The sequence below is a fragment of the Mauremys reevesii genome, linkage group 2 (genome assembly GCF_016161935.1).
Source record: "Mauremys reevesii isolate NIE-2019 linkage group 2, ASM1616193v1, whole genome shotgun sequence".
NCBI lineage: Eukaryota > Metazoa > Chordata > Testudines > Geoemydidae > Mauremys > Mauremys reevesii.
The window spans coordinates 207,547,959-207,569,697 of NC_052624.1; the positions used below are offsets into that span (position 1 = coordinate 207,547,959).

The 21,739-nt window shown below is 41.6% G+C and overlaps 1 protein-coding gene across 1 annotated transcript in view; it reads left to right on the forward strand.

Moving 5' to 3' along the window:
- Nucleotides 1-21,739, forward strand: part of CABLES1 (Cdk5 and Abl enzyme substrate 1) — a 114,990-nt gene that overhangs the window by 30,642 nt on the left and 62,609 nt on the right. The window contains 1 exon segment of the mRNA XM_039521275.1: nucleotides 20,720-20,791. Within this exon segment, the coding sequence (XP_039377209.1) occupies nucleotides 20,720-20,791 (72 nt within the window).

Below are 21,739 nucleotides of genomic sequence, written 5' to 3' on the forward strand. Positions count from 1 at the left end.
CCTGAACCAAGAACTTTGCCATTACTGTACATAATTGGTTCCATTTAACCAATTTTAGTTCTCATCTATATTTTTCTTTTTATGAATAAACCTTTAGATGTTAGATTCTAAAGGATTGGCAACAGCGTGATTTGTGGATAAGATCTGACTTGTCTGTATTGACCTGGGTCTGCGGCTTGGTCCTTTGGGGTCGGGGGAACCTTTTTTCTTATACTGGGGTATTGACTTTCAAAACCATTCAGCCCCATAACAAGTGGTGCTGGTGGTAATATTGGAGTGTCTGAGGGAACTGCTTATATGACTTCTGGTTAGCCAGTGGGGTAAAACCAAAGTCCTCTCTCTTTGGCTGGTTTGGTGTGCCTTAGTAATTGAGGAACCCCAGCCTTCGTCTGTGACTGCCCTGCTCTAATCAATTTGTCCTAAATTGATACTCTCAGTAGCGTCCCACCAGAGGCCACTTTGTTACACCATGCATGAGTGGTTGGGACTGAAGGCCAGCTCTGAGCTGGCTGCTTGCCCCACACTTCAACAATCACCTGCCAGCGCTATATGTGGGGAGTGGGTCCTGGCGGAGCAGTTCATCCCAAAAGACTTGGTGATACACATTCAGAGGAGTCCTAGAGAGTCTTACAGAAGTAAAGACACCCGGGTCCCTCTACTTTTTCAACTGGGAAATTTCTCCCAGGTAATGGCCTGCATCCACTGAATATTTGTGGCCTCCTTGCAGTCCCTGTTGAGGGGATCATGACACCTTCCCTTCTCCTCACCTTGCTCCACCGAAATTCCTAAAGAGGAGCCCTTCCCGCCTTGGTGCAGGTTCCCTGTCCATTTCCATCATCTTGGGGGACCCTCCACACCATCTTCCAGGAAGAGCAAGCCACACTTCAGTGAGAAAGTGCCCTGTGAAGCACAAACCCAACAAGAGGATGAAGTCAAAGCCTTTCTCTGGCTAGTCAGAGTCCAGCCAGAAATCAATTCTGACCAAGGAGAGACCGGAGTAGTAACTCCAGTTTTAGGGAATCTCCTTGTTTCTTCCTCCACAGAATGGGGTTACTTCAGACTTCTGGTTGTTTTCTGTGGGGAGGGTGGGTTATGTCATGGAAATTTCTATCTTCCCTTCCTACCTTAACCTCACTCCTCTGTCCTTGGATCAACAGAAACAAGACTGAGTCCTACAGACTTGTGGTAGAAGCCATGTCTTCTATCCCCAGCCCATCAAAGGAGGCAGGAAGTTTGCACTTAGTACTGATGATGCACAAGTGGTCAGGAAGACAGAGACTTGTTTACCTTTAATCATTGAACCAGTTTGAAAAATATCAGAAAAATCACTTTTTCTGCATTCCATAATTGTTTAGTTTAATTCTGCAGTGAAAAGGAGGCGTTGTGTTTGTGATGGAGCCTCTTCCTCAAAGTTTTTAGCTCCTAGTTGATATTTGAAAGAGCCATCATCCAGTAAAGTTAAACTGAGGACTATATGTAGTCCAGATGTTGTCCTCTATGTATGAGCAAAACTGTTTTACCAGTAAAGGAGCAAGATTAGCTCTTTATGGTCTTCAGTGTCCTTATAATATTGACATAGGCACAAAAGAAAAAAATAGGATAAGTGAATATTATGTAAATCTGTAATTAGTCACAGTTAGAACAGTTTGTGAAAATCAGCTTGCATTTCCAGTAATTCAGATTTATGCAATCCTTTTAAACCTCATTGTACTATGACACTAAGGCAACTAATTAAATTTACTATACAAAAATTACTTTGGAAAATTAATATTTTAAAGAGCTATTTTAATGGAAATAGTGTTCCATTAGATAATTTATTATGGCTGCCTGTTAAACATCCCCAGCCAAACACCATGGAAAATTTTCTGTTGGCTGTATGTAGATCAACATGGACTAGGTCTGTCTTATCTGAAGGTTTTCTGTAGTTTATTCACAGATGTTTAAAACTTTTTTCTTTAATAATTCATTGTACTTTGTTTGAAGGAAGATGTCCATGTACAGTAGCCATGTGTTGTGCAGTACTCAATTCAATCTCTCTAACTTTTCCTCAAGAAAAATCTTCCAAAATATAAAAGGTTTCAAAGAGTTCTGTGGTGGCTGCAATGAGAATGGTAGTGTCTCCACCAGCTTGCACCTGCCGCTGTAGATATGGTCAGTGTAGTAGTGTGCTTGGGTGTAGTTAGCTCCATTGAGGGTTAGAGCACATGCATTTGCGAAAGGGAAGAAGCACGGTGGTGCACTGGGGTACAGCCCAGAGGTTCAGCATTCAGGTCCCAGTTCTGTACTCCTTATTCATGTTGAGTAACACTCAAGCAAATAGTTGTGCTGACTTCAGTGAGCTTGCTGGTGTGAGCAAAGATTCTAGAATTGGACCTTAAATTAGGAACTGAGGGTATGATGCACAAAGCAACTTAGAGGTAGGCATCTAAGTCTGTGTGTGGCACCACTGTGATCCACAAAGTTCCTGCTTGGCTGCTGCCTAACCCTGTAGTCACCTTGCCTAACTTTCCACTGTAAAAGTTCCTGAGGAGCCTAAATTTTAGACCCTGGGGCACCCATGTAGCCACTTCCCTCTAGGCATCTGGATGCCTATCTCCCACCTAAGTCCCAGAGTGATTCACGAGCTGGGGAAGATAGATATTTGGCTTCCTCAGTCACCTGCAGGGCCCAATCTGGTAGGCAACTGGCGAGCACACCTACCAGAACAAGTCTCATTCAAAATCTATACAGAAGAGAAGGAGGTGGCGCCACCTTTTAACTTTTAGCCCAGTGGTCAGAGCTCTCACCCAGGGCATGGGAGATCTAGGTTTGATTCCCACCACCAAAGTGGGAGGAGGGATTTGAACAAGTCTCCCACATCTCAGAAGGGTGCTTTAACCACTGCACTACCAGATATTCCGATGTGGGGCTCAGTCAGCCTCTCCCATTGAGCAAATAATGTGAGCAAATAATGAAAGTCATTGGAGATGGGGAACTGGATGTGGGGTTCTCACATTTCCAAGGTGGGTGCCCTAATCATTGGGCTACAGTCTCTCTCCTCACTCACCACTCCTGGAATAGACCCACAACCTCTGGCTGAGTTACTGAAGTCCTCCAATCATGATTTAAAGATTTAAGTTACAAAGAACCTGCCATTTACACTGTATCCCACACTGCAGAGGAAGGCAAAAAAACCCCCCCCAGGGTCTGCCAGTCTGACCTGGGGGAAAAAATCCTTCCTGACCCCAAATATGGTGATCAGTTGAACTTTGAGCATGTGGGCAAGACCCACCAGCCAGACACCTGCAAAAGAATTCTCTGACACTGAACATTGCAACACCTAAGTACCTTCATGGATCCCACCCTGAGAGCCATAGAGAACCTGTTTAAAAATGGGAAGTAGCATAACTGCTGTGTACAACTGGTTGAGGACCAGTGGTGTATAATGATGTTATATCTACTACCAGACTAGGTCACTGAAGGGCTTATTGCTGCTCAGAAAGTTAGCACAAAAAGTAGTTCTGATTAAAACATCAATGACGTAAAAGCTATTGAGAGGAAAATACGTGCAAATATAGATGTACAGGAGAAGTTAGACATTCTGGATATGAATAGCTCTTGAATCTAAAGAAAATAGCCTAGCTAATTTCTCTTAGCTATCCTGTCTAATAAAATTAATCAAAATGATCCAGAAATAAATTGTCCAGAATATAATCCATAATTAGTCAATTTATTCACTTTCTGAATTTTGGAGTTTATAAGGAATTGCATTTCTTTTAAGTGTAAAAATGACAGCCCTTCGGTTTAAATTATTGTGGTCACTGTTTTATCACTTAGGGCCTTCCTCCCCTGCTCTCCCATCCCCTCCCCTGCAATATTTTAATATTATGGCTCATTTATCCTTTTCCCTTTGTTGAATACACTGCTCCTTTTGATTAGATCAAAAAGGGGGCCCATCCTAAACCCTTCACTCCCAGCAATGAGAGCCTACCAAGTAGGACACACTCGAGGAGGCAACCTGATGTCAGCAGTTCTTCCTGTGCAGAAGATTGTCATAGGCTAGAATGGATTAATTGAAATTATTCTGGCCATGAATAAACCTCAGATAGGGCCAACTAAATTCCTTTGATTGTTACCAAAAATTCTCAAGTTAATCTGAAGCTAATTTCTTGATCATCATGGTAATTAGAATTCTGGATAATTATATTTACAATAGAGAATATGTACTAATAACATATCCTCTGAAGACTCCAAATGAGCTATAAAAGAACCAAATCACTGTTTCAGAGAGTGACAGCAGTAACATTAACTGGATAAGTTACATCTAATAATTGTCTGGTTTTATTTGCATGAAGCAGTCAGCTTGAAGTATTGAAATGTAGGAGATAATGTGAAATTCCTAAGCCTGAATTATAGTAGTTTTATATTTGAAAGGTACCCTGATGAGCATACATTAGGGGGAAAAAAAGCGAAGTATTACATTTAATGTCTGATGCTGTTTGATCTTTTACTTCAAAATACTTAATTCAGCGCACTCAAGAATAGAACTTGTTTGATGCAACACAAGGTCTGCGGCGGGGCGAGGGGGTGAAATCTGTTGAAGATTGAAAAGAAGAATGATAGTTACCTGTTTTGTTCAACTAATTTGTTTCAGGTTGTAACTAGGCATTTCAGTTTCACCATTGGTTTTACAGTATAAAATAGAACCTTCAAAATTGAAAACCATCTTGTAATAAGGTTATATAAAATGTGAGTATCAAAAAAAATCTAATGAGTTCTCTTGAACTAAACAATCACTCTAACAGATAAACATTTCTAGTACTGAAAAAAACAAAATAAATAAATATATGTAACACCTGAGTGTTCAGTACCATACCAGGCTCAAAGTTAAGCAGAGATCTTGTAGGTAACTAACTTAATTTAAATCCCTGTTGGTCCTAATTAAAATTACCTGCAGTGACATCCTAATTCATCAGCATTCCCAAGGAGTGATTATCTCACCCTTTATGTACTGCAGTTACAAACCATATTCCCAGAGGACCACGCTTCTAGCAGGAGTTAGAACATGCATTCTTTAGCTGGTTTACTAATCTACCCAGCCCTTTAAAAATTTAACTCTCAAGTTACTACATCAAACTTACTACTGTTCTAAAAATTTTGAGTAAGACATGTGGGTAGAACAATTGAAATATGTCCTCTTAAAATGAGGAGCACTGTATGTATTTCATTAAGCAAAAGCAATAAAATATCCCCTTTCAAATGGGGAAACTGAGGCACACTGACTTCCAAAAGACAATGCCGCCAAGTCTACAGCAGAACCAAAAGTAGAGCCCAGTCAACAAAAGCAATTGTACTGAAATTATCTGAGATGCTGTGCAAGAAATTCTATTCACTCCCCGTTGTGGTCTCTCACTCTGAGAAATAGGAGTTGGGACTGCTTGGGAGGCAGAGCACTCAGGCTCAAAGTGGGAAGGGAGAAAGCCATGTATCACACTGTAGCAAACTCCTCCAAACCATAAAAAGAAGCATTCACAGAAGGCCTCCTTTGCTGTAAAGAATGGGAGTAACATAGAACATTTGAGAGGAAAAGGGTATTAGAAAGACAGAGGTCTTGGGGCGGGGGGACCTGTATACTGATTAGTTTGTCCACATACACTTTATCCCTAGTTTCCCCAACATTAGTGAAATGGCTAAGTTAGGGGATTGTTTTAAGCAGGTAGATATTGCGTTTTTATAATGACTTTAGAAAGTGACTGACTATGGCCCTGATCCTGCCAAGTGCTTCACCTGCATTTGTGCTAAGCCCCACTGGTAATAAAAGTCCATCTGAAAGCAATTTGCAGGATCATGAGCTACATTCGTTTGTCAATAATCACAATAGGGATTCCCCTTCCCCCCCCCCCTCCATACTTATTACACATCTGCAGGGGATACAAAGACACAGCTCTGTTATACAATATTAGAAGTGTGGTGGTTTTTTTAAAAAAAAAGTCAGACCTGGACCAAATTCATTGCTTGTGGAAAGGGCACAACTCTTTTTACTCCTAGAGTCCAAAAGGAATATGGAAGTAAATGGCTTCTCTCTCCTATAATAAGTGCATTTTATGATAAGGTAGTTGCCAGTTCTGCACTCCATGCTCTAGTCTTGTATTTTCCCATTATTTTGCAAGATACCTGCCTTGCAACAATACACTGTACCCCATCGCCCCTTGGGATGTTATGGCCCCACAGCCAAGTCCAAATAACCACTCTTCTCAGTGCAGCATGACCTAATGATCAGAAACGGTAGAGCTGTCCTTAGATTCACAGCAGCATGGCCTAGTGGCCCACATCAATGAGGTAGCTCTGTAGGTCATGGCAGCATGGCCAGAGTTCATGGTGGGGGGCTGTCCTTGGATTCAGAGCAGCCTGTCCCAATCGCCAGAACCAGCAAGGCTACCCCTCAGCACGGAGTGGCCTGTCCCAGTGGCCAAGAAGGGGGTGAGTCACCATCTAGGGGTGGGTGGCAGCCAGGCCCTCCCTCCTCCACCAGGTCCCAGCCCAGGGGACTATTGCCAGAATATGTATCCACCACTGGGTCAGTTGGGATCCTTCCAAGTAACACACACTCCATTCTCAGCTCCACAATCAGATCAAGGTCTGATTCCCTTGGGCTACTTCCTACCCTATCTTCCTGCTCCATAGTCCACAGGTCCTCTGTTTCTCCAGGGTGGTCAGCAGATGAAGTTCCCAGAAACTCCTTCCCCTTGTGGGCCTCCACAGACAGCTGGGTCTCACCTGCCTGGCCTCTGTGGTCTGGGGCTCTAACAGCTCCCAGGCAGGAGCCTGCAACACACATCCTCTCTCCTCCATGGTCAGCTCTGAATGAGCAGAGCTGCTCCCTTTTATACTGTGGTTCCAGCTGGAGCATTCCCAATGGGGTGGGAGGGGCAAGTGGCATGGCTTCTTTAGCCCGAAGTATGGGGTTAACCTCTTCCTGTCCAGTGCAGGGCAGGTATGCCCTGTCACATCTATGTATGTGTCTGGATTAGTTCCTTTTCAATTATAGTTATGAAATAGGTGACTAGCCTTAAAATCACATTGTGGCATTAGGATGCTAGTAACAAGAATTCCATTGTGTTACTTTAGAGACCAATTTAATATGAAGCAGTCATCAAAAGTTTTTGGGAGAAATGAATGTGATTTAACTTAATTTTTCTCCTAGGTTTAAAATTTAGTTGGCAGTTGATCAGGTAATCTATACTGGAAAGTTGATGTTGGGGCTGTTTGAGAGAGAGATAAAAGTAACATCGTCTTTTGCTGTTACGGCTTTGAATGTTTGTTTACACTGGTGCATACTAACTAAATTGTTTTTCAGTGTAAGTAAGCTATTGGTTTCTTTCGGAGTATTTAAGGAAGTTTTAGATAGATCAGTTCTGCTGTTACTGGCATGTTTATTGGCTTTTCTTTTTTACTTGTGAAGATTGTTAAACTCCATATATATGAATTATTTAAGGTTCTTTTATCTAACTATACATGGTCTCTTATGAAATCCCAGAGTTACTTTGGGAAAAGATAATATGGAGTGCAACTTTCAGCTGTGTGGACTTGCATAGTCAAGTAGTTTAGTCCTGAGTTTTACCAACTTAAAAATTATTATAATTTGGCAAGAAATATGATCTGTATTTGATTTTTTTTTTTAAATTCACCTTTACTTACATGTGAAAATTAGCCCCTCCCCCTCCAAAATTGCCTTTAATGTGTTTTGATGCATACTAAAAATGTTTGTCACGGTACTGGGTACCTCCATAGCTTTTGTTTTGATTTCATGAATGGCAGCAAGTGTATTACAAGCATTCCTTTCATCAGTATAGCCAAGCTGTTTATATAAATGCTAGACTGTTTCAGGGCTTTGATTCTTCTCTGACTTACAGTAATGTCATTCCATTGACATCATTGGAGTTACTGCTCACTGATACACTACAGAGGGCTGCAGTCCAGTTTTAAGTTTTGGCCAGCAGTTACCAACAAATAAATTGCACCACAGCCTAGCTAGCTAGCTGTTAAACTAATGCAAACAGGAAGCCTATCATTTCTTCACAATGAAGTCAAGTTCAGAAAAAGAATAGTGCACTGAAAACCTCAGAATAAGCATCTTTTTGGAGAGGCCTTCCTGAGGGACAGTCCTAAACCCAGGCTCTGAGCAAAGATCTGATCTGCCTCGATTCATCATGGAGACGAGGAACGCTCCATGTGAAGGCTGCCTGACATGAAGAGTCCTAGAATGAAAATTCAAAAGTAAAACAGAATTTTCCCTTTTAACCTCTTTGTTTTATTCGAAAAATACAGCATATGCTCCCCAAATTTACAGCACTTACTCTTTGAGTAAAGATTTATTTTTCTGAGCATTTACAAGTAAATCTGTATTGGTTTAAATTAATTAATTAAAATTAAACTGTTTTCTTTAAGAATTTTAGCATCCATGTCAGTCGTTTCTTTTTTCCAAATGATCATAACTATAGAATAACTGAGGCTCTTCAAACTTTCCATGTACTTAACATTAATTGAAGTCTTGTGCGTAGGCTATACTTGAAGAAATTAGGTTGTAATTAAGCTATAAATCATAGTTTTTATCTTTTTTGGTATTACACAGGTGATAGACAGGGTCAGGTCAACAACTCAGGTAACTCTAAAATAGTATAGTTCTGACATGATTGGTTGAGTTACTAGTAATCACCCTTCTTCTACAGATAATTTGCATGCAACAGTTTTATTAGTTGTAACAACAGGTATAAGGAAGATCAAACATGTATCAAGAGTTCTCACTGGTAGACTACTTGGCCCAGTTGTCACTGCTGGGGTTTCATGACTGCATGCTATATTTGGGCATCAGTGCAAGAAATGCTCCTCCTGGTTCTGCTGTCTCAGATAGACAGCACACAAAGGTAGCACTGCCAAGGAAGACTGATGCAGGGGTTGCCATCAAAGTACATGGGCCTTTGGCACTGGGCTCTCCCTGTCCCCCTTTTACATTGCGTCAGACCTAACACAACCCTTCAAAGCAATATATCAATTGTATGTTAAAGGCCAAATTTGCCAGTATCCTCTGATTTGTGCTGCTCTGATGTAGAACAGCTGTAAACCCCAGTCTGCTTTGCCCGTGTGCTCTGGCCACTTTTCTTTGCTCTGGTATACTGTTGAATATGCCTACTTAAAAGTGGTTGAAGGTTATAACTATATATCTTTGTATCGTTCGAAATATCACTTGGTAGCATTCTTTTTGGGTCTCTCTTTTAGTGTTAATGTATGGAAATTTTTCATTATTATTATTATTATTTTTTTTAAACAAGAAAATTCCAAGACACAAAAGCTACAGGGATTTATTCATTTTTCCCAAACCAGGGAATTCAGAATTAAAGGTACACTTTAAAGAAATTTGTTATGAAATGGAAATGCTCAAGAAAGGTACCCAAAAACTGTAACTCTAACCCGTAGTAAAGGAACATGCAAATTGTTTTTAATGTGTTTATCAAATCTGTTTCACTTAATCTGGACCACAAAGACTAAAATTCCCTAATCATAAAGTTAGGCATTACTACAGGGCAGAGTTAAGGTTGTTTTGTCTTTCTTAACTGTGCATTTCTTTACCTTAACATCTGAATTTCTTACATGTAACCTTAACTCTTAATTATATTCTGCCATTAATTTCTTTAATTTTGCATAAGCATAATCATACTGAGGTATGTATTTCAAAGTTGCCTTTACCTACTTTGGTGTCTTAGAACCCAATCCTACAAACTCTTACTTAAATAGTTCCACTGATTTCAGTTCAGCAGCTGTTCTGAGAAGGGGTTCTCAGAATCTGGCTCTTAATTTATAGTGCAACTGCTGAATAGACATTAATTCTCATCCTTGTAGAACAGATAATGATTAACAAGCAGAGATGGCACAGGGAAAATCGGTTTGATTTTGCAGAGAAAGGCTATTCTAGTAAAATGTGGACAATATAAAAAGGAAATAAAGATGCGGGATTTGTATATCCTTTACAAAGCTATTGTTTTGGAAATAGTGGTGTTTATAGAACAAATGATATATCATGTGGTTTTGCTCCTTTTTGCTAGCTTTGAATGTCTTTGACGTCTGTACAGTGATGTCTTATAATAAGACGCTGCAGTATTGTAGTAATGGCTGTTCTGAAAAAGACAGCCATGTTAATGTCTTGAGCTATCTAAAATGTATCTTTGTACAAAAGCCTTGCCTAATGCACCTCTACCTCGATATAACGCTGTCCTTGGGAGCCACCATTATAGGTGACACCGTGTTATATTGAACTTGCTTTGATAGTATGCAGCCTCCCCCCGCCCCCGAGCACTGCTTTACTGCATTATATCAAAATTGGTGTTATATCGGGTGGCGTTATATTGAGGTAGCGGTGTAATTCCTGAAGAACTAGCAAAGGGTACAAAAACCAGTGGCTTTTTATTTAATCCCTGTCACAGGGTGGCTGGCCAACCCCAGTAAAAGAAGCAGGTCCAGCGCCCCTGTGTCAGAACAGGTACTTTCACTTTGGCCAATTAAGAGGGCAGGACTAGTGTGTTGGAGAGACCCAGTGAGTCAAGGAGATGCAGTCAGGAAAAGGGCAGGTGAGAGCTGTCTGGGAGTCAAGAGACCAGAGAGGGTCTGCAGGGAAAGCTGAAGTGAGTAGAAAGCTCGCTGCAGGCCCTCGCTGGAAAGAAGGAGGGATTATCAGGGAGCCAGTAGAAGGGCTGGCCTACTGACCTTCCTGAGCCAGAGCCAGTGCTGGGAGGCTGGAAAGGGCTGAGGGCTAGGAGGCCAGGGGAGGGGCTGGTCTCCTGATCTTCCTGAGCCAGAGAAGCATGGCCAGAGAAAGCTAGAGAGGGCTGAAGGGTGAGAGCAGCTGAGGGAGATGCCTGCTGGCTCTCTGAGCTGGAGAGCTGAAGCCAGAGGGCCAGAGAGAGCTGGAGTCTGGAAGTGAGGCATGGCAAGAGTTCTTGGAGCTGTACTGGAGAGCTGGAGTGTGATGAGCGCAGTCGGAGCTATACTCGGTGTGTTGTATGTATTGTTTGGACAATGCTGGGTAATTCTGGCCTATGATTGTGGGAGATTTGTTATGATTTATGTGCACAGGACTTGGGTAATAAATTAACCCTGCAAGTGGGTGAGAGAGAGAGAGATTCAGAAAGACTTAATGGACTGTTTCTGGGGACTCTAAGCAGGCAAACTGAGACAGGCATGTCATGTTGCAGCATGCAAGAGGAAGGTGCTCCAGTCCTGTTTAAATTATTCAACAGGCGGTAAAATAAAATAATTTGTAGAAGTGAATCAAAAATGCTTTTGTTTGAATAAATGACCAACTGTATGTAATGTGTGATATACATTTTAGGGGGTTGAGGGACATTTTTTGAACCTCTAACCTCTTGTACTGAAACCTTATCCCTAGCAAGTGCTGTTATATGTCTTATTACAGTTGGGTGATGGTCAGCAGTAGGAAGATGGGTAACAGAGGCTACTGCCTGCAGAGAAAAAACAATAGGCTTCATGCAGCGGCTAGGGAAGATAAAGACAAACTAGGCCCCAAACTCAACATCATTTTGGGCTTCCCTTCCACCAGAGCTGCAGGACCCCATCTTACCCAGTGAGAAACTTCCTCCCAGACCCCTCGCTTCAAGCACATTAAAAAACAAAAAAATCTCACTTGGACCCAGAACCACACTTCTTTCAACATGTCTGAGGCTGAACTGATGACCAGAAGAGGCCAGTACTGTTTTGAGTATCTCACACAATTCTACCATATCTCCCTTCTGTTTACCAGAACCGTTTATGTACTCCGTGTGTGTAATAAAGAGTCTGCTTCCACTGACTTCAATGGAGTTACTCCTGATTTACCCGGGTGCAAGTTCAAGAAGAATCATGGTTGATTTACCCTTAAGTTAGGCTGACATAGCTACTTGGGGGGGGGGGATCACACCCCTGACTGATAATAGCTATTCTAACCAAACCCCCACAGTAGACAGAGCGATGTTGACAAAAGAGTGCTTCTGTCGACATAACTAACTTCATTCAGGGAGGTAGTGTGCCTACATCGACAAAAAAAAACCATCCGTCTCTGTAGGCTGAGTCTATTGGCATAGCCCTGTAGCGTATAGTCTCCATAGTGTAGACACAGCCTCTATCAGACACAGATGATTCTAGTTAACTACGGAGACTTGTGGTACAATTTAATTATTGCAGTGTTTTGACATTTCACATATGTTCATCTAGTGTTGTATTTAATAGCCTCTTTTTTGTTTTGTTTGGTTAGGGCGGTTTGGGGGGTTGTTTTTTGTTTTGGCTTGGAGGGGAGTTGCATTCCTTCTTTTCAGTATTTCTTTTCTTGCACTGTATTTGTGTATTTTATATCTATATCAGACAAACTCTTGATACAGCCAACAAATTCTACGAGGACTTCCCTCCATTTATCAAAATCTTTTATATCTAAGATATATATGTGTTTAGTATGCTCACATACTGTACATTAATGGGTTCCGTGCATTATGGGTTACTATGGTAGAATTTTGTGAGCCACTTCAAAACTTGTGTCTAGCCGTTCAACACGGGAGAAGATGACGACTAGAGAAGGAGAAAATGGTTTGGATTGCAAAGTAGGTGAGGTGGCAAGCTCAAGCAGGGAGAATGTTTGGGAAGGTCCCAACTGGGAGAAGCATTCTTATAACGGGGGGCTGAGGTTAGTTCTGTCTCAGCTGTTTCCCACCCTCTTCTTTTAAACTGGAAAGTCTCAAAAACTTGCCCTGGAGGAGATAGTGGAGACCAAACAGGAAATGGCACTGTTGAAATCATCTCCAGACTTTAGTCTACAGACAGTTAGGCTAATATAGTTTCGCAATGCATGCCTCAACGGGGATAGGTTGTTGAGTCAATGTTGGGCATTCACCACCACAGTCGGATAACTACTTTCTCTTGAATCAGAATATCAATGAGACCTCCTTAATGCCCTTGAAAAAGTTGTGTTCCAAACCATAACTTCATCCTGCACAGAGGTAGCTCTTAAGCTGAGTTATCTTTCAGAGCATCCTTTTTTGTATTCTGTGGTTTGAATTACTGTTTCTTAATTAACAAAACAATTGATGTATTTTTCAAAATACGCTGAAGACTTTTGTTTGTTTAAGCGTGCAACTGCAGCTGCATTCCAAAACTATTAAACAGTTTTAAAGATCTGAATCATGCATTGGATTTCTTTCCAGGCTTTACAGAGAAGGCAGCTCTTTGTAGTTTTTATTACATATAATTAATTACAGCTCTTGCATCAGCCTGTCCTGTTCCTTCCTGTCACTTCGGGTGCCTCCGGACAATTCTCCTTTTTTTTCAGAAGCTTATTCAGGATTTGTTTTCCTATAGTTCTCTTTCTATAATGTTAGATGAGCAGAGACCAAAACCTACCTTCTATTATATAATGATGCAGATATCTGGATTTCGTGAAATATTTTTACATGTTGATAGTGTTGTTTAATGGCTCTTCCTCCATTCTTCAAAATCCTAGGAGCTAAAGGTGTTCATCTAGTGTTTAATATCCAAGTCAGCCTTCTTTAATTGAGAACACCTCTTCTGTGACTTTTTGAGTACTCACAGCAGAGGGTAAATTTAAATCAAACCTGCCCTGTCTCCCAGGAAATTGGGCTATTTTGGTCCCTCTAATAGTCCCAAGATTACAGTATTTTAAACTCTGGTATAAACAGTAAACAGCCCTGACAGTCTAACCCTGCTGCTTCTCTGGCACTCCTTCTTTCATATTGGTTCTGGTCACTGCAGAAATGAGATGAACATATTGGACACCTGAACTATGACAATCTCAAATCGACATGATTTCTTGACTCCTTTTTTTTTTTTTTTTGGTCATTGTTAATCATTTGAATACTTGCTTATTGGGATACCTGCAGCTTGTCTATGGCTGTTGTACCTATGGTGGGATTTCAGTAGCAGTGAACACCCCAGATAAGGATAATGTTATTAATAACAAATTATATACATATTTTTTCATACAAAGTCCGGCCTTTTTTCCCAATTCATATATAGCTGTTGGTTTGGGTTAAGATGCATTAATCATGGATTCTGGAGGAGCTGTACCTGCACCTTTTGTAAGCCCCTTTGAGACCAGTTAAAAAAAAATCCCTAGTTTCTGATCATGCTCCTTTGAAGTCAGTGAGAGCTGCACCATTAACTTCAGCAGGATCACACCCGTAGTGAGTGTGGTCTTCACTATCAACTTGTGCAGAATCGATACTTGTATTACATCCCCACATATATTAATTTTTGTTTTGTAGCTGGGCTAAAAACCAAGAGAGTGGAATTTTTCTTCTTTAGAGCAACATTGCCATTCTTATCTCTTAGTTCAGATCTGAACTTCATGGTCCGATGACATCCCTAGTGTTGCTTCTTAAGGTTTACTTGTACTTCTGATTGATTTAATTGATCTGTGTATATTGCAGCAATTGACCTCTCAGCTATTTTTCTGAGAATGGTAAATTGGTTAATGAATCCATTCATGCTATGTACTCAAATTGACATTGTCAAGAAGAGTGAGAAATTGACCTTATTGGGAGTTGTGAGCAGAATATGGCTTTTTTTCTCCCTTCATGTACATGTTTGTATTTGTTTTAGTTATTGAACAATAAACTTAACTCCTATTTTTTTAAACAACTAACCAGGTTTTAGGTGGGGACAACAGACAAGGTATTTTTGGTTTCCACATCTTTATGTGGAATCAGGCAGCTAGTCGCTGATTAATCCAGAGTGCAAATGGGGCCATGAGCAATTTTAAAAAGGACAATCTAAAACATTGGCCAACCAAACAACTTTTTAGTGTCTTGCCCAGATTTAGTATGCTCATAGATTTATAGAGTCCAAGGCCGGAAGGGACCATTGTGATCATCTAGTCCAGAGGTTCTCAAACTGTGGGTTGGGACCCCAAAGTGGGTTGTGATCCCATTTTAATGGGGTCGCCAGGGCTGGCTTAGACTTGCTGGGGCCTGGGGTGCAGGCTGAAGCCTGGGCCCCACTGCTTGGGGCCAAGGCCAAAGCCTGAGGGCGTCAGCCCTGGACTGCAGGGCTCAGGTTACAGGCCCCCAGCCCGGGGCTAAAGCCTTTAGGCTTTGCCCCCTCCCTCCCCAGGCAGTGGGGCTTTGGTGGGCTCAGGCTTTGGTCCGATCTCCTGGGGTCATGTAGTAATTTTTGTTGTCAGAAGGGGGTTGCGGTGCAATGAAGTTTGAGAACCCTGATCTACTCTGACCTCCTATATAACAAAGGCCATAAAACTTCCCCCAAAATAAGTCCTAGAACATATCATTTAAGAAAATAATCATCCAGTCTAGATTTAAAAATTGTCCATGACGGAGAATCCACCGCAACCCTTGGTAAATTGTTCCAGTAGCTAATTGCCCTCTCTGTCACCTTATTTTCAGTCTGAATTTGTCTAGATTCAACTTCCAGTCATTGGATCATGTTATACGTTTCTCTGCAAGATTGAAGAGCCCATTATTAAATATTTGTCCCTATATAGATACCTGTAGACTGTAATCAAGTCACCCCTTAACCTTCTCTTTGTTAAATTAGATTCAGCAAACTCAATCTATCACAATCAAGCATGTTTTCTAATCCTGTCATCATTCTCGGAGCTCTTCTCTGAATCTTCTCTAAGGGCTTGTCTACACTGGCACTTTGCAGCATTGCAACTTGCTCACTCGTGTGTGAAAAATCACACTCCCACCCTCCCCCGCGCACAGCAAGTTTCAGCACTGTAAAGTGCCAGTATAGACAGTGCATCAGCGCTGGGAGCCGCACTCTCAGCGCTGGGAGCCACGCCCTTCATGGAGGTGGGGTGTTTTAGAGTGCTGGGAGACCTCTCTTTAATGTTGGCTGGCACTTTAACGTTGCTAGTGTAAACTAGCCCTCATTTATCAACATCTTCATGAACTGTGGCCACCAGAACTTGACACAGTATTCCAGCAGCAGTCACACCAGTGCCAACTACAGAAGTAAAATCACCTCCCTGCTCCTTCTGGAGATTCCCTTGTTTATGCATCCCAGGATTGCATTAGCTTGTTTGGCCACAGCATCACACTGAGTTCATGTTCAGCTGATTATCCACCATGATGCCCAAATCTTTTTCAGACTCACTGCTTCTGAGGATACAGTCTCCCGTCCTGTAAGCGTGGTCTGTGTTCTTTGTTCCTAGATGTATACATTTATATTTAGCTGTATTAAAATGCATACTTTTGCTTACACCTATCTTACCAAGTGATCCAGATTCTTCTGAATCCGTGACCTGCTTTTTCATTATTTACAGTCCCTCAATTTTTGTGTCATCAGCAAACTTTATCTGTGATCTTTTTTTTATTTCCAGGTCATTGATCAAAATGTTAAATAGCTCTGGTCAAAACTGATCCCTGTGGGACTCCACAGGAAACACACCCACTTGATGATGAGTCCCCATTTACAGTTCCATTTTAAGACCTATCATTTAGCCCATTCTTAATCCATATTTGTCATTTGTAGGCTGATGTAATGAGCTGAGAGGGAATAGGTAGCAACGAAGATTGTTGCAGACAAATGTTTAAGGGAAATTGCTGCCATGTGGCAAAAATTAATAGGCTGGATAGCAGCACTTTCTGCTTAAATAGGATTCTGGGCAGCAACATTATAACAAGGTCTGAATTTCAGAACTATGAAGTTGTCCTCCCTCAAAAATGGATATGAATGGCAATATTTACTTAGGCCCCATCTACACAGCAGCATATTAGTATGGGAGAAATTTGGCCAACTAAATCGAGCAAAGATGTTACCGATGTTACCTTGCATCTACACTAGAGAAAATGACTGAGTTTAGGTCAGGCTTAGCATAGGTTAGCTAAACCAGAACTAAACTCGACCAATTTTCCTAGTCCAGACACCCTTTAACATTTTAACTAATGTATTTTAATACACAAGTTTTAGACAGAGCAAGTCGTATTTTAGCATGAGTTCACCTGCAGAGGTGAACCTATACTAATTTTAAACCATGTTAACTAAGGGCTGGGCTGCACCAAAATAAGGAAATCTGTTTAATTCACACACTGTTGTCATTTTAGGCAGCTGTGCATTTCGCTATTCCTTCTTCAGAATAAGTGTCCTATAAAAATATTTCTTGAAATAGAACATTTTTATTCCAAAGTATCTGCATACAGTCTTGGATCAAAATCACAATGTGTGAATGAAAACAAATGATTTTTGATGCATGTCAACCAACACCAAACAACTTATTGAGTTTTAAAATACACCTTTTTAGTTCGTACAAATAAGCTCTAAGTGTGAGAACTCAGAGGAAGAAAGTTCTAATATTAGAAATCCACATTAAAGAACATAAGTACAGGTGATTAGAAAGGCTTTGTCAATGAAATTTGACTTTATAGAAATAATGCTGCAAGTGGGGTAAATAGTTTACCGTTTCAATAGCTTTATTCCTAAAAAAAAGTCCTTTTATGGTGTTTGTGCAACACAGGATGTGGGTTCCTTAGTTGATGTTTCTGTATGACATTCAGTTGTGAAAAAGCTTATCATGTTGGCATGTAAGTGATCATAATTAGGCTTCAAAAGTACCCCCTTCCCCTGATGAATTGGAGGAAATTCACACTCAGTGCTATTGTTTCAGTCTGTCGGCTTACAGACTCAAAGCAGTACATCTTCTCAAGGCTACCTTCACATCCAGACAATTTCTTCAGTGAAAGCTCAGATTCTGGAGTATTCTGCTAGGGAACCCATCCATAATCCTTGGAATTTCTTTGCTTGAGCATTTGTTATACATAATATTCCGCTGTAAATGTGAAGAATGTTACTGCTGTAGCTCCTAGTTTGGCTCACTTCTTTTAATCTCTCAAACTACTCTGCAAATTACACAAATGCACTGCACCGCGAACAGCAGGGAGCTGCATTCCAGGACAAGTATGAGCAGAGGCAACTTATTTGCACAAGTAGGGTAAAGCAGTAGGAATAGTCCTCCACACTGGACAGAATTCAGTTGCAAACTTCTTTTATTCTCAAGAACACAAAGTGAGAAAGCACTAGCGGTGGGAAGAAAATGGACACGTCTATTGCTTTGTCTTGAGTAGGGTTTAAAGGTATGATTTTTAAATCATGGCTCAGTCTGACACAGGGCCTGTTAGAGCGGGGACCAGGAGGGCCATTTGGCCTGGGTATCAAGCTCAAAGGGGGCCTCAAATTTAGACACTTGTTAATTTTTTGGCATTTGGTAAGTTGCGCAACTTGTTTTTATGCGCATCCCTATCGGACCAAAATGTGACACACAGTCTCAGCGTAGAGCTGCAAATTTAAGCAAATGAGAGATGTGATTTTGGTACAAGACATAATTTTTTTGTTAACTAATATAGATTTTGTCATATTAAAGAGTTTAATATGTTCATAAATATTAATAAAAATATATCGGTTCTAATGGCACAAAATTAGACTGTGATGAACATGTCCTCTCAGATCAGCTGGTTATATAAACAAACCACTACTAGTGGCTGGTGCTGGATCACGTGCGTGTTGAAAGGTAGAGAATTGTTACATTTTAGTGTCTTTCTAGTTTTACATCTAGTTGACTAAGGAATTATTTGTGTGTGAGAATTCCTCATTATTATCTTCATATGGTAACTAACAGAGGTGACTGGTTGGTTGGTTGAGCCCTAGCTTGGTAGCTTGGACATCATCATAGGCCTTGTTCTCTGCCTGCATTCTGCTGGGTCTCCTTTTGGATGCCCAAAATTTCCAATTTCAGAGCAATATTTTAAAGTGCTTTAACATCCACATGCAGACTCTACTTCTAATTGAAACGTATTGTCAAGGAAGTCAGCATTCATTAAACAGAGAGAAGATGAAAGATTCTAGTAAACAGTTAGAGTAATGTAATTGTGACTCATGCTTTTCAGCTATTTCCTGAACAATGGGATGGAGTGCGATCAAAGGAAAGCAAGTCGCTAGGTTCAAAGATAGGGAATATTGGGGGCAGAGTCAGAGCAGTGCGGTGGGGATGCTGAGGGTGTTGAAGTAGGGCAGCGGGCGTGGCGATTAGCAGGGTGCAAAGTGGTGGTCTCTGCCATCTCGCCAACCTTTACCCCTTTGATCTGTGTTCTGGCACAGCTACTGAGGGGCCAGCGTATCCTAGGAGATGACTATTGTTAGCGTAAGGGATCATCCAAACACTATAGGTTTTTTTTTCAAAACCCAGTTGGAAGACTAGTTTTCCTGAAGCACTGGGTTTCCAAAAACTGGGTTTTCAGTGATCCCTTAATGAATAAGGCATTGTCATCAAAGGGACCTTTACTCTCTGGGAGCTCAGAAGTGCTGATGAAGCAGAACCATCATGTGGGGTGGGGGGAGGCAAGGGGGTGGAGAGTTGGGCACCTTCCCTTCGGTGACTTAGGAGAGAAGAGAAGTGGTGCCACCTGGGCTCTCCTCCACAACTGCCTCCATCCTTCAACAGTTTCTCCCCATGGCAGCTCCACTAGGAGCTCCCTGTTCAGGGGAAGGACCCAGAATTCCCTTCCTTCCCTGTGCTAGGGGAAAGGGGGAGGTCAGAGAAATGTAGGGAGGAAAGGAAGGGGGCAGAGCTGTGCAGTGGGTGCTTTAGCTCCGTCTTCACATCTCCCCCTCCCCCCATTTTTATCCCTCATTCAAAACATGCCAACCACTGACATTATACCAGTCCCTGCATTGCTCCTGCATCCTCTCCACAGCACCTCAATCCAGCAGACTTGGGAAGAGCACTGCTGTCATTGGCCCTAGTAACTTGATGTCTGTGCAGCAGTGCGCTCCTTAATAGAGTATTGGGGTTTCCCTGCACTCCCTGTCCCACTCATATTTTCCTTCTGACAAGAACAACACTTCTCACCTGTGCTGTAGAGTAAATCCTGTCCCATTAAGCATTAGGTCATGATTTTTCTTTCTTTATTTCAATCTTCTCGTGATTAAAAAAAACCTGAGAGTAAAGGAAACAATGTATGTGACCTTGACAACTGCATTTCATCAAAGGGGTGTCTGGCTCAACGGAGAGAACCTCCTTGCTGCATATAGAACATCATAAAATCAACACCAGAAGAGGATAGATTAATGAGAGCTCATTTTAAAACTGCTATTTAGCACCCACTACTGCCAGTTTTACAATCTTTGAACTAAATATTTAGATCCACCCCCAGCAGCAATGAGACACCAGGGGACAATAATTGCCTGTACATGTGTGAAAACTGAAGGAAAATAGTGTTTGGAGGGAGCAGAATGTGAAGAAAAGTACAATGAAATGCATTCCTTAGAGCAATGTGAATGATAGGAAGTCAGTTTTGGTTCATAGTGATATGGATATAGGTCTACACTTTCTGCAACAAAATAGATGAGCTGCTGTCCTTATGTAGATATTTAAACCGATTGATGAATGGAAACTGGAAAGCAAAAAGCAAGTTTGGGTATAAACTGGGGAGAGTACTGTGGCATGAAATCAGTGGTTGGCAACATAAAGATTCAATTTTTGTTTTGATAGAAAAGCTTTTATGAAATGGTTTACTTATGGTAGGAATCAGTGTGGATCGCCAAGATAAGTAGGACTGAACAGAATGAAACCTGTCTAATATAAAAACATGTGCAGCATATTGCCTTAAGAAACAAGAATTCTGATTTTTATTTTTTTTTAATCAGTGGTGATTATTTCTTTTCTCCTCAGGCGTCGGTTGATCTCGCAACGCTCTTCTCTGGAGACTTTGGAGGACATCGAGGAAAATGCTCCACTACGGAGGTGATTTTATACATTGTCTGTATGTCCGTTTGCCTGTTTATGTATAATAGGGACAGATTATGCCACCCTTACTCATATTGAGCAGTACCTTGCTCAGGGAGTAAAACACCCAGGATGAAGAGTATCAAAATCTGGTTCATACTGTTTATCCTCTTTTGTAGTACAGGGTGGTAGATAGAATCTGACTCAAAAATTGCCTGGTTTAGACAGCAAGAAGTGACAGTATAAATTGGCAGGGTAGAGAATGGAAGGGCACTTAGAACTGTGATTGTCAGTGCTAGGAGTCATTAGAGCCTTAACGACAAGGAAATCATGATTATTTAACAGACACTTTATTTTTACAAAATTGAGTTTAAGCTTTTTGTCATTCTCTTTTTTTTTTTAATTTTATTTGTGCATGTGTATTTGGGGTTTTGTTGTTATTTTGAGGTTGGTGGTTATGATACTGCTTGTTCTTAGGTGAAAATGCTCAATTGTGCTCTTTCATTATCCAGCACCAGGGGCGGCTCTAGGATTTGGGGTGTCCCAAGCACGGCGGCACGCCACGGGGGGCGCTGTGGCGGTCACGGGTCCCGCGGCTCCGGTGGACCTCCCGCAGGCACGCCTGCGGATGCTCCACCGGAGCCGCGGGACCAGCGGACCCTCCGCAGGCATGCCTGCGGGAGGTCCACCGGAGCCGCCTGCCGCCCTCCCGCGGGATGCCGCCCCAAGTGCGCGTTTGGCACGCTGGGGTCTGGAGCCGGCCCTGTCCAGCACACTAGCTTTTTCCCCTTAAGGAGTCTGTACTCACCCCTTTTGTATCTTCCGCCTCATCACAATGTTAATCCTGCAGCCAAGAAGAGATGGCTTCTTTTTGGAGACTGCCATGTGATTGTACGACTAGTCACTAGGCAGTTGGCCAAAGTGATGCAATCTGCAGTGCTAGTTTTAAAAATTAGAAGTATACAA